General features: G+C 53.0%; 1 protein-coding gene across 1 annotated transcript; it reads left to right on the forward strand.

Annotated features, from left to right (window-relative positions):
- Nucleotides 1-286: 286 nt before the first annotated feature.
- Nucleotides 287-16,986, forward strand: RAPGEFL1 (Rap guanine nucleotide exchange factor like 1). The gene is made up of 16 exons (XM_084751144.1): nt 287-385; nt 571-1,455; nt 4,187-4,265; nt 5,849-5,984; nt 6,223-6,320; nt 9,980-10,092; nt 10,233-10,400; nt 11,389-11,486; nt 11,607-11,729; nt 12,962-13,140; nt 13,232-13,322; nt 13,836-13,886; nt 13,985-14,072; nt 14,306-14,370; nt 14,736-14,790; nt 15,033-16,986. The coding sequence occupies exons 2-16, from the start codon at nt 936-938 to the stop codon at nt 15,155-15,157; spliced, it is 1,989 nt and encodes a 662-aa protein (XP_084607270.1). The 5' UTR covers nt 287-385; nt 571-935; the 3' UTR covers nt 15,158-16,986.
- Nucleotides 16,987-17,201: the final 215 nt, after the last annotated feature.

Here is a 17,201-nt window from a genome sequence, read left to right on the forward strand (position 1 = left end):
CCTTGTGGTTTGGGTCTCCTCTTTCTGTCTTCTCTCTTTTTTCACCCCAATTAGACCTGCCACAACCTGCTGGCCCCTGCCTGGCTCTTCTCTACCTGCCAGTACCTGCCTTAAAGGGCGGCCCTGCACCACCTACCCTATCAGAAAAGGATGTAGGTGCCTCCCCCAGTGCCAATGCCAGTTTACCCAAGACGCCGTCCCAGCTCTTCTCATAGGTGGAAGATAAAGACCAAATAAAATTGTGGGAAAGACGCAAAGAGTTCAGCAGTCTTTTATAAGCCTACATCCATATAGGCATGCTAAGGTGTAGGTCAAAGATCTGCCCTGGCTATTCGAAATGATCGTAAGGTCCCCGGTAGTCGAGAGCTGGGAGTCCTCTACTTTGGTAAATCTCTCCCCCGCCTTTGCCCTTAGCTTCTGCGACTGTCAGAAACCAAGCCCGAATTATCCTTGTGGTCAGCACCGGCGCCTAAGTTCAAGCCTCGCGCTGCCGGGTCGGGGCGGGCCTAGGCAGGGGAGGGGCGGGGACTGGAGAAGGGGGCGCGGTCTCAATTCTGCCACCTTCCCCAGGGCCAGGAGCGCAGCCGCCGCCGCGTCCTCAGCCTTGCGCTCCGCCCGCTGCCTCGGTCGCCTCTGCCTGGCCCTGGGAGCGCTGAGCCGGGGACACCGGCCCCTTTGCCTGACCGCCCTTCGGCCGCAGCCAGCATGGGGGGCCGCTGAGAGCGAGCTCCTCTTCTCTCTGGTACCTCCCCCGGCCACTGGCCACTGGACTCTGGCCAACGAGACTCGGCCACCTCTGGCTCACAGTCCGACGCCTGACACGGCCCTCGGCTCTGCTCCTCCGGCTCTGAGCATCGTGTCCCCGCCCCCCCCGCCCGCGCCTGGGACACCTGGGTCCCCCGGCGGCCCCTAGGAGAGGGGCGGGGGGGGGGGGCATGAAGCCGCTGGAGAAATTTTTGAAGAAGCAGACGTCGCAGCTGGCGGGGCGAGCGGTGGCGGGAGGTCCCGGCGGGGGTCCGGGTTGCTGCGGAGGGCCTGGAGGGGGTGGGGGTCCTGGCGGGGGCGGTGGTCCAGCCGGGGGACCACGGCCACTGCAGAGGCGTCAGAGCGTATCTCGCCTGCTGCTCCCAGCTTTCCTCCGAGAGCCACCAACAGAGCCCGGGCTGGAGCCGCCGGCTGAGGAGGAAGGGGGAGAGCCAATAGGGGTCTCTGAGGAGCTGGGCAGCGGGGGGCCCTGTTGGCTGCAGCTAGAGGAGGTGCCCGGGCCTGGGCCGCTGGGGTGCGGGGTACCTCTGCGCTCCCCTTCCTCATACTCCTCAGATGAGCTATCCCCCGGCGAGCCCCTGGCTTCACCGCCCTGGGCCCCCCTGGGCGCCCCGGAGCGACCAGAGCATCTTCTGAACCGGGTTCTAGAGCGCCTGGCTGGAGGGACCACCAGGGACAGCGGCGCCTCAGGTAAGCCTGCCCATCCATCCCCGGAGCAGGGGAGAGGGGGTGCCCCCGGTTTCTTTTCTTGTCCTTAGCACCGGTGTAGGGCTGAGGGGAACCCCAAAGTAATGTAGGGAAAAGGACGTGGTGGTAATGCCCATCCACCTTAGCGTCATTCTCAGGGAAGAAGCCAAGGCATCTATCTCTCTCCTTAAGCCAACCCACCCCACCCCACCCCCGCCCAGGACATTTAAGCCAATCTCCCATGGGCCCTTGTTACTGCTTACCTCCTCCCATCCCCCTAAATTAGGGCCTGACACCCTAAGATGGAAGCTCTCCCCAGCTGAGGTTATGTACTACCCTCCAGACCATATCTGAGGCCTGAAAACGCTGATAGGATTCTCTGGCTGTGTAGAAGCCCCCACCCCCAGACCACAGGCTAGCTCTCTTGGCAGGACGGTGTGGATAGGCACAGGGCCCGGCTGCCTTTAGGGAAAGTGTCCTCTTTTGGGGGGGAGGGTGGACTTGAAGGTCTCCAAGGGAAGCTACCAGGAGACTGCAGCATCCAGAAGGATGTATCCAGAAGCATCTAGGCCTCCGCAGCTCCCACCCTCTTCCTATGTCATGCCTCTCAGCACAAGGCCTTTTTTAAAAAATAATAACCACACCCTGAGAGCCATATTCCCTAAATGATGGTGCCATTTCACCCGCTCCAGCATCCTATTAAAGGGCTCTAAGGAACTTAGGCCTCCCACATTGCCAGTTGGAACTGAGGGAGAAGGACATCAGGGGTCTTTAGATCTACCTAGGCACTCCACTAAACCCAGAAGGGTCTTAGATTTGGGAGCCCAAAGTTGAGACCCTGAAGATGAGGGTGTTACATGTTACTCTCCATCCCGTGCAAGGTGTCCTGGCCTTAGGAATATGGTGTCACCCTCTCTTTTTTTTTTTTTTTTTCTGAAGGTCGGGGTCCTCTCTTGTAGCTTAGGCTGCAGTTGCCCTGGGGAGCTGACACCTTTTGGATTTAATTAGTAAAATATCAGACACACACACACAGCTCTCTTAACCATAACTTCCCGCCTACACTACACACCCTGCGTCTCTATGACACATTCCCCAGGGAGGCTGTGCGTTGGACCAGAGCCTGCCTTGGAAGAAACAGATGCCAAACTGTAGCCCCCGTATCAGCATCGCCCCCGCTCGGCCCATGCTCCTTTTCCTTTACTCTGGTTTTAACAGTCAGACTCTAGTGAGATAAAGATGCTAGGAAGGATGTCAGGCTTCCTTAGGCCCTAATCCCCATCCTTGGAGCTGGGCATGAGGGCTGGGCAGAGGGGGGTGGGGGGTGGGGGAATCTTCTGCCTGACTTTCAGAACATAGCAAGGAAACAGCAGAACATGGGCAGAGAGGAAAAGAGGGGCTGTCTTTCCTCTTCTGCAGGGGCATGGTGACACAGATCGTTCAGTTTTCCCTGGGTTAAGACTCCTGAATTGCCATCCATATTATCTGGCTTGGCAGGCTAAATCCCCAGAGTAACTGGTTTGGGAAACCTCCCAGCTTAACCTGCCACTCCAATATTTCCAATATAAGCCTTGTCCCCAAGCCATTTGGTTTCCTCTCAGGGCTGTGTGGGAGGAGACAAAAGGTTCTCCACACCTAAGCAGAGCCCCCTCAGAGGTCTAGGCAGCACCTCATGGCTACTAGATTCTACCCTGACACCCTGCTTGCTTCTATATTGAGGGGGAAAAAAACAAAAACAAAGACTCGGAAATCTAGGGTCTCCTTCTGGCTCAGGACTCAGTTTCTCATTTGTGAAGCAGAAGAAATTGAAGTAGACAAAATAGACAATCTGGTGTTCCTTCTCGGCCTCCACCTTCATGGCTGGCAGTGGCAGCAGGGCATGACAAGAGTTGTCAGAAGCCTTGGTTTTGTCCTGGAGCAGTGCCTGGGGACCTGGCCCTAACCTGTCCTGGCGAGGACACCTGGCTCCCTCCCTGTGCCCTGCCTATCTGTGTGTGTGCCAAGCAACCGTGCCCCACCCCAAGGCTGGCGGCAAGTCAGGGCGACCTTGTACCTGGCTGACTGGCTGAGCCAGGCCCAGACAGGGGTGTGGAGGGGGGAAAAGGGTGCTGAGAGGAGCCCCTCCCCTCTCCTTTCCATCATTAACCCTTCCACCTCTGGGCACCCAGAGGACACGGGTTGTCTATTTAAAGACTGAGATAAAGAGATGGCAGTCTGTTCCCCTCTGCCGGTTTTAATGGGGATGGTCCCCACTTGCCCTGTGGAAACGTTTGCAAAGCCATGAGGTAAAGGGTGGTAGAGGGGCGATGGATAGATATATCTACATCCCTCTGACTGCGACCTCTGCATTTGCCAGTTCTCTGTTGAGGCTCCCCTTTTCCATGGCTTCCTTTTTCTTCCAAACAGAGCTCTGGGCATGCTGTATTCTCTGACCAACTTCCCACACACTGAAAAGAAGTGTGCACGGCCTTTCAAAGGCACCCCTCCACCCCCCCCAACACACACCCCGCTTTCCCTCCAGCTGCCTTGGCAGCTGCCAGCCCCACCCCCGCAGCGGCTGCCCAGAACCTTCACACATGTGTGTGTGCGCGTGTGCAGAGCATGACGGGGCAGGTGGCCAGGGGCTCCAGCCTTACTAAAGAAGCAAGAAATGAGGGTGCAGGGTTTCCAGTTGGGCTCTAGAAGCCGTGCCCCCCCCCGCCCCGTGACATCTGTGACACCCCATTGATCTCCACAGATGTCCTGCTTGACGACATCGTCCTCACCCACTCCCTCTTCCTGCCAACAGAAAAGTTTCTACAAGAGTTACATCAGTAATATCCTTTTATGGAGTGGATAAAAGGGCAGACCAGGAGGGGGCCCATTCTTCCTAGCCTTATAAACTACATCCCCAGCCCTAACCCTCCCTTAGAGGCCACGTCCAGCTTTTTTTTTTTGTCTCACCAGCTGTGTGACCTTGGGCCGATGACATTCTACAGTAAAATGGAGATAAATAGACCCTCTGCTCTGGGCTGCGGTGAGGACCAGCCTTGATGCAGGTGTGGGAGACACCTCTACAGCGTAAGGTGCAGGCTGGTCCTAGGTGGGGAAGCTGTCAACACTAATTGAAGTGTTACCCATGTGAACACATGTAAGGCGTTATGAGCCTGTTAAGGGGACCCACTGGAGATCCTTGCTCTAAGCTTGGCGGCGGTGGCATAGCCAGCACTCAGGAAACAGACACAGGTGGATCTCTGAGTTTGAGGACAGCTCTAAACATAGGGTCTGGGGCGGGCATGGTGGCGCACGCCTTTAACCACAACACTCGGGAGGCAGAGGCACATCAATTTCTGTGAGTTCTCAAGGCCGGCCTGATCTACAGAGAGTCCAGACCAACCAAGGCTACACAGAGAAACACTGCCTTGAAAAACAACAACAACAACAACAAAAAACAAAATAAAACATAGGGTCTGGTGTCAGCATTAGGTCTTGGCTGTGTTTCAGTGGGGTCCGCTGGAGATGAGCTACTGCTGGCCTATTTATTGGGTCTCTTGGCAACATCCATTCACATTACTTGATTCTTTGTTTGCTTTTGCTTTTTGAGACAGATCTCACTATGTAATCCTGGGTGGTTAGGAACTTCGTATGTAGACCAGGCTATCAATGACTTGTGGTGGGCCTCCCAGAGTGCTAGGATTACAGGAATGCGCCCACCATGCCTGGCTTCATTGAATTAATATAATTGAATTCATAGAACCTAATTGTAAATGCCAGGTCCTCTGTGTGTGTGTGTGTAACCTTGGCTGTCATGGACTTGCTCTGTGTGTGTGTGTGTGTGTGTGTGTGTGTGTGTGTGTATAGCCTTGGCTGTCATGGACTTGCTCTGTGTGTGTGTGTGTGTGTGTGTGTGTGTGTGTGTGTGTGTGTGTGTGTTGTGTGTAGCCTTGTCTGTCATGGACTTGCTCTGTGTGTGTGTGTGTGTGTGTGTGTGTAGCCTTGGCTGTCATGGACTTGCTCTGTGTGTGTGTGTGTGTGTGTGTGTGTGTGTGTAGCCTTGGCTGTCGTGGACTTGCTTTGTAGACCAGGCTGGCCTCATACTCACAGCGAGTGATCTGCCTGCCTCTGCCTCCCAAGTGCTGGGATTAAAGGCGTGCGCCGCCACACCTGGCTTGGCAGTATTCTTAAGTGAACCTCTTTAACAGGCAGAAGCTGAACGTGGTCAAATTGAAGCCTTTACTATTTGTACTCTGAAAAAAAAACAAAAAAATACCATGGCTGGTATGTGTGAGGGTCTTGGCTCCAGGGCCTTGAAAGCCTTCTTTCCTTTTAGTACCAAGGCCCAGAATATTTATACTTGGGGGCAGTCCGCCTTTGTCAATTTCCTTGGCAATCCAGAACTTTTACTTAACTTAGCGGTCAGCTTTGTTCAGTCAAGGAATGTGGAGGGTCCAGAGGGGCTGGGCCGGAAGCAAGCCTGTCTAGCCCTACTCCTCCACTTCTTGGATACCTACCAAGGACTGCTGCAAGAGGAAGAAGGGGCCGGCCACATCATCAAGGTGGGCCTGGGGAGGAAGGCGTGGGTGCGCCGGCTATCTGCTCGCTCTTCAAGGGGTCCCTTTGAAGGATTCACACTCCTCCTCAAGCTGGCTACCTAGAAGCAAAAGATGCCAGTGCTCTTTGCCCTGGGCCATCCCTGAGTGCTTGAGGCAGGGGGCTCCTGCCTTGGCCCTTATAAGTGAGCGGTCCTTGGGATGAGAAGTCTACCTGCATCTCATGCTTTTGCCCTCTCCCTAGGAGCTGTATCTACTAATTATGAAGGATGACTCCCTTTACCAAGACCTCCGAGAGGATACCCTGAGGCTGCACCAGCTGGTGGAGACAGTGGAGCTGAAGTGAGGGGGGAAAGGGGAGCCCCCTCTGAGTTCCTCTCTTACTGGGGCGGCCTCTGGTCTTGTGGCTTCACCGTATTAGTTGTTTGTTTGCTTGCTTCTTAAAGATGTTTGTTTATTAATCTACTTTTATTGGCTTTGCCCGTACTTAGAGCTGTGTACCACCGGCATGCTTGGGTGCGCTGAGGACAGGAGAGGGCATTGGGTCCCCAGGGACCTGAGTCATAGATGGCTGTGAGCTACCCTGTGGGTGCTGGAAACAGAAATTGGGTCCTTTGCAAGAACAACCAGGACTCTTTAAAGCGCTCAGCCATCTCTGTAGCCCCTTCAGCCCTTCAATATGGGTTTCTTTCAGCCCCTTTCCCTTACTGGAGAGTAAATACAGAAGCACAGAACACTGTCTCTAATCCAGTCTGTAGCTACCTCCCAACATACTGTGCGGTCCAAGATGGCTTCTACCAGAAATCCTCCTGTCTCCAAGTGGGCCTGTGCCACCAGGCTCAGCTCCAGGCTCTTTTAGTTTTTGGTCCATTTTCCCCATCACTTTGCCCTATTAAGTTGGTAATATTCTGGCAGATATTTAACAACCCGTGCTTCGTGAGAAAGATCCCTGGCTTTATACCTCTGATTCCCATAGTGTAAATTCTCTCACCAGCGTTGGTTTTGAGCTACTGACACGGTGTCATGGGAAGAGAGGAAAGAGCTGCAGTAGTAGTTACATGGGATTTCCAGCACGTTGTCACATAGGCATAAATAAGTGGTAGCATAGGCAATCTAAAACTTAGTTAAAAGAACTTAAATACTTTTTTTATTTTTTTTATTTTTTTATTTTTTTGGTTTTTCGAGACAGTGGAGCCTTGGCCATCCTGGACTCACTTTGTAGACCAGGCTGGCCTCGAACTCAAAACAATCCGCCTGCCTCTGCCTCCCGAGTGCTGGGATTAAAGGTGTGCACCACCACGCCAGGCTTCTTTTTGGTTTTTCAAGACAGGGTTTCTCTGTGTAGCAGCCCTGGCTGTCTTGGTGTCCTGGAACTTACTCTGTAGACCAGGCTGGCCTTGAACTCACAGAGACCCACCTGCTTCTGCCACCATGTCCAGATTTCTTTCTTTCTTTCTTTTTATTTATTTATTTATTTATTTATTTATGAGGCAGAGTCCTTGAAACTTGCAGCAGTCTTTCTACGTTTGCCTCCCAAAATGGGATTATAATGCGTGCTTTGAAATTGTCTTGCTTTTGGATTTCTGAAACAGAGTTTCTCTGTGTATCCCTGACTGTCTTGGAACTCAGTCTGTAGTCCAGGTTGGCCTCAAACTTACAGAGATCTACATGTCTCTGCCTTCCAAGTGCTGGAATTAAAGATGCGCCACCAGCAACTGGCAAAACTGTCTTTTTGATAATAATTTATTTGACCTTAAGTTTACGAAATGTGTGTGTATGAACAAACACTTTTTTTTTCCTTTTCTTTGTTTTGGTTTTCAGTTTTTCAAGACAGAGTTTCTTTGTGTAGCCTTGGCTGTCTTGGACTCACTTTGTAGACCAGGCTGGCCTGATACTCACAGAGGTCCATCTACCTCTGCCTCTCAAGTGCTGGGATCAAAGGTGTGCACCACCACGCCCAGCCGAACACACATATTTAGTGGCTGCCCTTAAAACTCAGTTAACGGGGCTGGAGAAATGGCTCAGAGGTTAAGAGCACTGACTGCCCTTCCAAAGGTCCTGAGTTCAATTCCCAGCAGCCATATGATAGCTCACCACCATCTATGAGATCTGGTACCCTCTTCTGGTGTGCAGACCAGAACACTGTATACTCAATAAACAAATAAATCTTAAAAAAAAAAAAAAACAACTCAGTTAACAGTGGCTACAAAGATGGCTTTGTGGTTAAGAGCACTTGTTGCTGTCCCAGAGGACCCAGGTTTGATTCTCAGCACCACATGACAGCTCCCAGTCATCTGTAGCTCCATTCCAAAGCATCCGATGCCCTCTACTGTATTCAAAGTCTAGTGCTTGCATGTTTAAAACACCCATACACATTAAAAAAAAATCCAAACAAATCTTACAAATATGTATCAGGGCCTAGAGAGATGGCTGAGTGGTTAAGAGCACTGACTGCTTTTCTAAAGGACCCCCCAGTTTAATTCCCCAGCACCCACATGGCAGCTCACAACTGCCTGTAACTCCCAAGATCTGACACTTTCACACAGACATACATGCAGGCAAAACACCAATAAATTATTTTAAAAATGTATGTATCAGCAAGTAGCTGAGCATGGGAGCACACCCCAGTGATCTGAGATATTCAGGAGGCTAGAGCAGAAGACGCAACAATTCAAGGCCAGCTTGGACAACTTAGTGATGCCATGTCTCAAGATTAAAAAATAAATAAATAAAAATAAAGTAAGGGCTTGGAATACAGCTCAGTGGCAGATTGCTTGTCTAATATGTGTGAGGTCCTGGGTTTAATCCCCCAGGAGTGCCAAAACAAACAAGCAGTTGGCAAAATTCCCCCCAAATCACCTTCACTGAAGTGAGAACAGGAGTACATTTACTCACCTCTTGGTTTTCTCCTCTGTTCCTGCTGCTGCAGGATTCACTGACTCTCACCAGGACCCTTGCCACAGCCAGTTCAGGACTTGAGCCTCTGGCCTCGCCTCTTTCTCCCTTCTCTCTCCTGACACCCAAGAAAATGTCCAGACTTTCATAAACGATGCCTTCCCCATCCTGTTCCCAAAGCATCCGAGTTCCCTGATGTCTCCAAGCTAAATGCCAGAGCACAGCACCAGCACCCTCCCCTTACTGCCGGCTGCTGATCTTTCCTCTCATATATATTCCCCTTCACCTATCACCCTGGCAACTTTTGTGCATACCTGCTTTTTCTTCCCATGATCCTCCAAGACCCCGGGTCAAATGCCATCTCTTCCATGGAAACATCTCAGATGTCCCCCTTTCAGAAAGAGAGTTTTCTTCCTCCCCCACACCACGCAGCATCACCCTCCTGTACCTTCGTCATCTCACCAACACTCCCTGGCTGGCGTTAGAAGCCGCAGCGGCATGCATGCCTGTCTCCTTCCCAGACTGTGAAGTCCTTGTCGGCAAACTCCAGACAGGCATCTCATGTCCGACTAGCTACTGTGTGCCAGGAAGTGTGCTAGAACCTGAAGGAGGAAAAATACTCAGGTGAAAAAAACTAGTCTCGTTCCTCAAAAGCTGTCAATCTGGTAGAAAAGATGACGTGAACATAAACAGTATCGTCCCATTGCTTTTTTTTAAGATTTATTTATTATTATGTATACAGTGCTCTGCCTGCATGTACATCTGCAGGCAGAGAAGGACATCAGATCACATTATAGATGGTTGTGAGCTACCATGTGGTTGCTGGGAATTGAACTCAGGACCTCTGGAAGAGCAGGCAGTGCTCTTAACCACTGAGCTATCTCTCCAGCCCCCGTTCCACTGTTTTACAGCTTTTAAGATGAGAGAGTGATCTTTCTTCATGGGTGGGTAGACCAGAGAAGAGCCTCTGAAAGAGGTGGCATTTGATTTGAGTCACTTGGACAACTGTCCTACGCTAGTCCCTGTCCTATCTCTGCTTAGTGTTCCTGCCTGGTGCCTCCATAGGCCTGGCAGGGCTTGCTGATGCCTGGCTGTGTTCATGCCAGGATTCCAGAAGAGAGCCAGCCACCCAGCAAGCAGGTTAAGCCTCTGTTCCGCCACTTCCGCCGGATAGATTCCTGTCTGCAGACCCGAGTGGCATTCCGGGGCTCCGATGAGAGTGAGTGTGGCCATTAGGAAGAGCAAAGCTTCTGGGGGGGGGGGGTGTCTCAGGGAGGTGGGTCGGGTCCCTGGGCCTTCTGCACCCGCAGTGGAGTCTCCCCGGCCCCTTTCACAGTGTCTTTCCCTATCTCTGTACAGTCTTCTGCCGAGTCTACATGCCTGACCACTCTTACGTGACCATACGCAGCCGCCTCTCGGCTTCAGTGCAGGACATTCTGGGCTCTGTGACGGAGAAGCTGCAGTATTCGGAGGAGCCCGCGGAGCGTGAGGATGCTCTCGTCCTGGTAGCTGTTGCTTCCTCTGGAGGTGAGCAAGGGTAAAGGCTGAATTCTAGGTTCCTGATACTCAAAGTGTTGTCCTGGGTCCAGCCTTGGTGAGTACATCGGCCCGAGAGACCCTACCCTAAAGCTACAGGATTAGAATCTGCCTTTGGACCCCACCCCAGGAGATTCCTGTGTACATTAAATTTGGGACACACTGGTTCAGGACCACTGGGTTCTGGCCTGGGTGTTGCCTAATACCCACATAGAGATTGTGCTCTGGTTCCTCACACACCTCTCCCCAGCATCTTTTTTTTTTATTATTATTAAATATTTATTTATTTATTATGTATACAATGCTCTGCCTGCATGTACACCTGCCCGCCAGAAGAGGGCACCAGATCTCATTATAGATGGTGTGAGCCACAATGTGGTTGCTGGGAATTGAACTCAGGACCTCTGGAAAAGCAGTCAGTGCCCTTAATCTCTGAGCCATCTCTCCAGCCCATCTCCCCAGCATCTTAATATGCTCCATTTTTTTCCATGTTGAAGACATTTCTAATCCTGTGGGAAGGCAGAGAGCCACACCCATATAGCATAGTGTGTGTGTCGTGTGTGTGTGTGTGTGTGTGTGTGTGTGTGTGTGTGTGTGTGTGTAACATCTTGTGTGTAAGCGCAGAGCCCAGGCTGGCCTGGAATTTGCAGTCTCCTCTGACTCAGCCTCCACGGCGCTAGGGTTTCAGGCATGCGGGCGGCACACTCACCTTAGCCTTATTTTCCATAAAGGAAAAGTAACCCAGGCTGTCGGATGCCATAGGAAAGAATGGATGGGAGACGAGCTACATCTGGGGTAGAGTCTACACACGCAAAAGAAGTCATTTGAGAAATTTCAGATAAAAATGGTATAAAGCTGGTGACAGTGTGAGTCCCACAGTCTAGGATGTGTCAGCACTGTGTTGTAGGTGGGTTTCCGGAGTGGCTGAGGTATGTGATGGGTATGGGTGGCCGAAGCCGAACATCCTGTTCCTCTGCAGAGAAGGTCCTCCTCCAGCCAACAGAAGACTGTGTTTTCACCACACTGGGCATCAACAGCCACCTATTTGCCTGTACCCGGGACAGCTATGAGGCCCTAGTAAGAACTCCTTTACCTGTCTTGGCTGGTAACGGGAGCTGGGGGGTGGGGGTGGGGAGCATGCTGAGTCTCTCACCCTGCCATAGGGTGCTGAGCTCCTCCGATCCCACTTGCTACCAGGTACCCCTTCCTGAGGAGATCCAGGTCTCCCCTGGAGACACGGAGATTCACCGGGTAGAGCCTGAAGATGTTGCCAACCATCTCACTGCCTTCCACTGGGAGCTGTTCCGATGTGTGCACGAGGTGGGGCTGAAGCTCCTGCTGGCCAGGGGGTGTGGCAGGGAACGTGCTAGTGGGAGTCGACTTTTGAGGCAGACAGCCCTAGTTAGAAGATTCACCCGCAGCAAACACGTGGGCAATGCACAGCCGTAACTTCTGTAGGCCTCTGTCTCCCGGGGCGTGGTGGCGCACGCCTTTAATCCCAGCACTCGGGAGGCAGAGGCAGGAGGATCTCTGTGAGTTTGAGGCCAGCCTGGTCTACAAAGAGAGTTCCAGGATGGCCAGGGCTACACAGAGAAGCCCTGTCTCGAAAAAACCAAACACCAAACAAACAAAAGAATTCATGTCAGGATTCCTAGGGCTGTTTCCTATTAAGCCGAGGGTGTGGCTCAATTGGTGGAGTGCTTGCCTTGTCGCTGAGTGAACCAGGTGGTACCTGCCTGTAGTCTCAGCACCTGGGAAGTGGAGGCAGAAGGGTCCAGGTTATCCTGGGCTACATGATGAGCTGGAGGCCAGCCTGGGATACAGAAAACCCTGTCTCAAAACAGACAAAAAATAGGAAGGCCAGAGGGTTGGCTTAGAGGCTAAAAGGGCTACTGCTCTTTCAGAGGGCCAGTTTGATTCCCAGCTCCATATCCAGTGGTTGGCAATAACTTGTACCTCCAGCTTTAGGGGCTCTGACGCCCTCTTCTGGCCTCTGCACAAAGTGCACCTACACACACAGACACACTCAGACACAGACACACTGAGACACAGACACAGACACACACACAAATGTAAAGGACTTAATTTGTTGTCATTGATGTTGTTTTTGAAACAGGGTTTCAGTATGTAGCCTGACCTGGAACTCACTATGTAGTTTGAGGCTGGGGAGATCTGCCGGGTGTGGTGGCACACGCCTTTAATCCCAGTACTTGGGAGGGAGAGGCAGGTGGGATTAAAGGCGTGTGCCACCACCACTCAGCCAAAATAAAATCTTTAGGGGGGGGCGGGGGAGAGGAGAGAGAGAATGTGAGAATGATAGTGGTAAATGTCTTCCGGATGGAGAATAGCTCAGACTTAAGCAAATGCCTGGTGCCCACTAGGCGGGGAACAGTGTTAACATTGGCTGCCTCTGTTGTATCTTGTCCTCTCTCCGTTTTTCTATTTCCCTGCCTGCCTACTGCTATCTTTCCCTCTCCATGTGCTCTGTGCTGCCATCTTTCCACCCACACATCCTATTGCCTTGGCCTCCCCTTCTGCTCCCGTGGATGCAGCTGGAGTTCGTGGACTACGTGTTCCATGGGGAGCGTGGCCGCCGGGAGACGGCAAACCTGGAGCTGCTGCTGCAACGCTGCAGCGAGGTCACCCACTGGGTGGCCACCGAGGTGCTGCTCTGCGAGGCCCCTGGCAAGCGTGTACAGCTGCTTAAAAAGTTCATTAAGATCGCAGCCATGTGAGTGCTGCTGGTGGAGGCTGGGAAGGGCACGGTTACCACCCCCTGTGTCCCCATACCCCCTAACCAACCCGGCCTCCCTCTCACACAGCTGCAAGCAGAACCAGGATCTACTGTCCTTCTACGCGGTGGTCATGGGGCTGGACAATGCTGCTGTCAGCCGCCTGCGGCTCACCTGGGAGGTGAGGCGACCTCTGCCTTTTCTACCCACAGTCCCACCTCAGGATCTGTGCATCTGGGGGGGGCGGGGGAAGGGCTCTCCCCAGCGCAGCCTCCTGGCACTACTGCTACACTTTCTCGGACATCTTTGTGGCAGTGGGAAGCAGGTGCCCTCTCCTGGCCTCTGTAACTCAGGACATAGAGGTTTGCAAGTTAGTAAAAAAGTCAGAATCCCACTCGAGTGGTCTTACTATCAGAGTCAGCTGGGTCCCAGCCAGCATGAGGTGGGAGCACTGTTGTGCGTGGCCGTTGCATAGGCAGAGGTCTCACTTTGTGCAGAATAATGTGTTCCTAAGGCAATTTCAAGCTCCTTGATTTACCCTGAGGGCTGATTCTATGTCCTCACCTGCTGGCTTCTCCCCCTTGCAAGCCGTGCAAGCCCATAACCCTCTGAGGAAGACCAGTCACGTGCTCCTGTGAAATTTAAGGAGCGGGAACTCTGACGTTTCTCTTTCCTTCCTTCAAACGCTCTGCAGAAGCTGCCGGGGAAATTCAAGAACCTGTTCCGCAAATTTGAGACCTTGACGGTGAGTGGAGTTGGCTTCCATTAGCCCCTCCAGAATGGGAGACATGTTTGGGGGGTACACTGGGCCCATCTGTCTCTGATCCTTCTGTGGAATGCTAGGACCCCTGCCGGAACCATAAAAGCTACAGAGAAGTCATCTCCAAAATGAAGCCCCCTCTGATTCCATTTGTGCCCCTGATCCTCAAAGGTCAGTCCCTCCCAGGCTGTGCTCCCCACCACCCCCCCACATTCCCTCCTCCCACCCCCGCAGTCCTGCCTTAGTCCCCTCTCAACTCAGCTGCGAATGCTCACCGGCAGGGAAGCACACCCACCCCGCCCCCCCCACCACCACCGAAACTGCATGTGTCATGGAGGATGGAGTGGGTTCCCTCTCCTGCTCTGTCCTCACATGTAACTGTCTCCCCGTTCCCTGTTCCCTAGACCTGACCTTCCTGCATGAGGGGAGCAAGACCCTCGTGGATGGTTTGGTGAACATTGAGAAGTTGGTGAGTGGCGCTGCCAACCCCTGTCCTCTGAGTCAGGAGCTGCCCCCTCCCCCTCTTCTCCTGTCACTGGCCCCAAATAGCAGCCTTCTTCTCCTGGTGCCCAGCTTGCCTAACACAGACTCCAGACTGTCTCCCTGGTTGGCATCGCTGTGGCAACCCACCCACAAGAGACAAATCTGACAGGCAGCTTTGGGGGGGTAGTTCAAACTCCCTCTCTTGGCACCTTGCTGTTACCCATCTTGTGGGCATTCAGAGGCCCCATCACTGGAGACGGGAGATGGTAGGACTAAGCCGGTTGAGAATGAAGCGGAGAGGGACGCGCGTGTCTGTGCCCTTCTCAGGGCTAATTCCTTGTCGTCTCCCAGCATTCAGTGGCGGAGAAAGTGAGGACAATTCGGAAATACCGGAGCCGGCCCCTCTGTGAGTACCCAGGTGTCAGTACGCTTCTCCCGTAGAACCGTGGCAGAGAAGGGATTGGGAGGCCTCTGTTCCCACGTGTGTTTCATTAGCTTGGCCAGATCTCTATTTTTTTCCTCAAGCTTCCTGTCAACACCTGCCCTCTTTCATGCCCCTTTCGCCCTGCCCTGCCTGGCATGCCTGTAAAGGATAAAGGGAGGATGGGGGGGCGTGTGTCTGACCACCCCTCCGTCCCTGCACCCCAGGCCTGGACATGGAGGCATCCCCACATCACCTGCAGACCAAGGCCTACGTACGTCAGTTCCAGGTCATTGACAACCAAAACCACCTCTTCGAGCTCTCCTACAAGTTGGAGGCTAATAGTCAGTGAGGGTGAAGGGGCCCGGCTGCCTCCACCTCAGCCCTCGGCACCTGGCTCTCAAGCACTTTGCATGATGCCCTCAACACCCCACATCGGACAGCTTTTCCCTGGGCCCGGATTCCTGATCCTACAAGGAGGAATTGGGTTGACCTACCAGAACGCATAAGCCTGTTCATCCTGCTGAGGTCTTCTTGCCTCGTTCGTTCCTTCACATTCAGACTACTCTCCTGATACCTAGCCTCTCTGGGCAAGGGACGACAGAGCACCTCTGTGGCCTCCCAGGGGGGTCTGTTCCAGAGATGGAGTTTCTAGCCTCCACTTCCCAAGCAGGAAGGAAGCATCCCATATCACAACTGTGGTGTGGGAGACACTGGAAGCCGCCTTCTCTGCTACCTGTTTCCCTGGATATACACCCCCTAGGGATAGTGTGTGTGTGTGTGTGTGTGTGTGTGTGTGTTGTACGTGTCCCCTCTTAGGGAGCAGGAGTGCATCTGATAACGTAAGGGAGAGCTTCACCAGTGTTTTAAGGATGCCTTTCGTTTGGTGCTACCCTTGTTGGCTATGTCTCCACCACTGCCTGCCCAGCTCCACCTACCGTCCTACACATGAAGACTGTGGGCCTGAAGACAACAGGGGATATCAGTAGGCAGGAGTTACCCATCAGCCCCTGCAAACCCTCCACCCAAGCTTCCCCAAGGTCTCTGGGATATGTGCCAGTGAGAGGCTAAGAGATGCTCAGGGAAACACAAGCCTAAGATGCGATGCGGGGCCCCCACCCACCCAACCAGCCCTGCCTCTGCCTCTCAGTGGGTGGGATGCAGTGGTATCAGGAGCTAGGGGTGCTGTTCTCGATAGCTCCCTGCTTTGAGGTGGCGGGGAGGTCTCTCACTCCTAAGGAGGGAGCTGTCATCTTCTTCTGGCTCTGTGTCTACCACTAACCACACAGTCTGTCCGTTTGTCTGTCTTATCCCCCTTTGTCTTTCCATAGAGCCAAGGGTGGATCTTGGTACCTAGGGCAGACAGCCCCTCCCTGAGTGGGGAGAAGAGAGACGGTAGAAGCAAGAGAGAGGAAGTTGAGCGCTGGCAAGGCCTTGATTCCCTCTCGTCACCCTTCCCTCTCTGATCATGGCCTCCAGGGCTTGCAGGGACGTGAGGGGTTGCAAGGGGCTCCTGGCAGCTACTGGGTGGGGTTTTCTGGCACAGCCTCACCCTCCTTCCTGGCCCTTCTGAAGAAGCAGCAGTGGCTGAGGCAGCCGTGAAATCAGCTGCAGCTCCTGCTCTGGGACTGTATATATATTTTTTACCCAAAGTTCTGGAATTGTACATTTATTTTTTAAAAACCCAAAGAGGGAAAGAACCGTGTATCATATGTAAACATTGTATTATAGGTTATGTTGTACAGTCCCTTTTATACAGCAGTTCCTGTCGAAATAGCCACAGACAAGCCATACCACTTCCCCAGCCCATAGTGGTGATGGTGACCATGCCTCCCCCTAGCCCATAATGGTGGTGGTGGCCATGCCCCCCCATACCCTGCTGCTTCCCAATAACTTCTGGCTGCTCCCCCTTTAGCCCAGGCTTCCCCCCCTCTTCAGTAGCCCCTCATCCGGTTTCTCTAGTTCCCCAGTCCTCCAGAAACACCGCCTCCCCGACCCCTTGGCTGCTGCTTGCCCCTCTCTGGTCATGATGCTTGCCCTGCTGCTTCTCAGGGGCCCCCAGCCCGCAGCCCCAACCCCATAGCTTTAACAGAGTGAACCATTGTGTATTGTACAGGCCCAGGTGTCATTGCAGAAACCGCCCGATAGAAAAAAAAAATACACTGAAGTCTATGAATCAACGTCCTGATGATGTTCTCTCTCCATCGTTTCTCTGAAGCTGGCGAAGGGCTGGGGGTTGAGAGAAGGAACGGGGGACATGCTCCCAGCATTTAAGGGCCCTCAGCAGGCCTATCTAGAATGACCTGGAAAATGTGGGTGGGAGGAAAAGGTGCCAACCTCACAAGATCTGGGTCTGGTGTCTGGAACACAGGAGATGTTTCTGTTCTCGCTTGTTC

This window comes from Acomys minous (genome assembly GCF_964271855.1).
Source record: "Acomys minous genome assembly, chromosome: 12".
In the NCBI taxonomy this organism is placed as follows: Eukaryota; Metazoa; Chordata; class Mammalia; order Rodentia; family Muridae; genus Acomys; species Acomys minous.

What these genes read in the sequence shown, in the direction of transcription:
- RAPGEFL1 (XM_084751144.1), top strand. Translation starts at nt 936, where the DNA reads ATGAAGCCGCTGGAGAAATTTTTGAAGAAGCAGACGTCGCAGCTGGCG. An exon ending in GTGGAGACAGTGGAGCTGAA is followed by an intron (nt 6,321 to 9,979) that starts GTGAGGGGGGAA and finishes TGTTCATGCCAG; the next exon opens with GATTCCAGAAGAGAGCCAGC. An exon ending in GCAAATTTGAGACCTTGACG is followed by an intron (nt 13,887 to 13,984) that starts GTGAGTGGAGTT and finishes GTGGAATGCTAG; the next exon opens with GACCCCTGCCGGAACCATAA.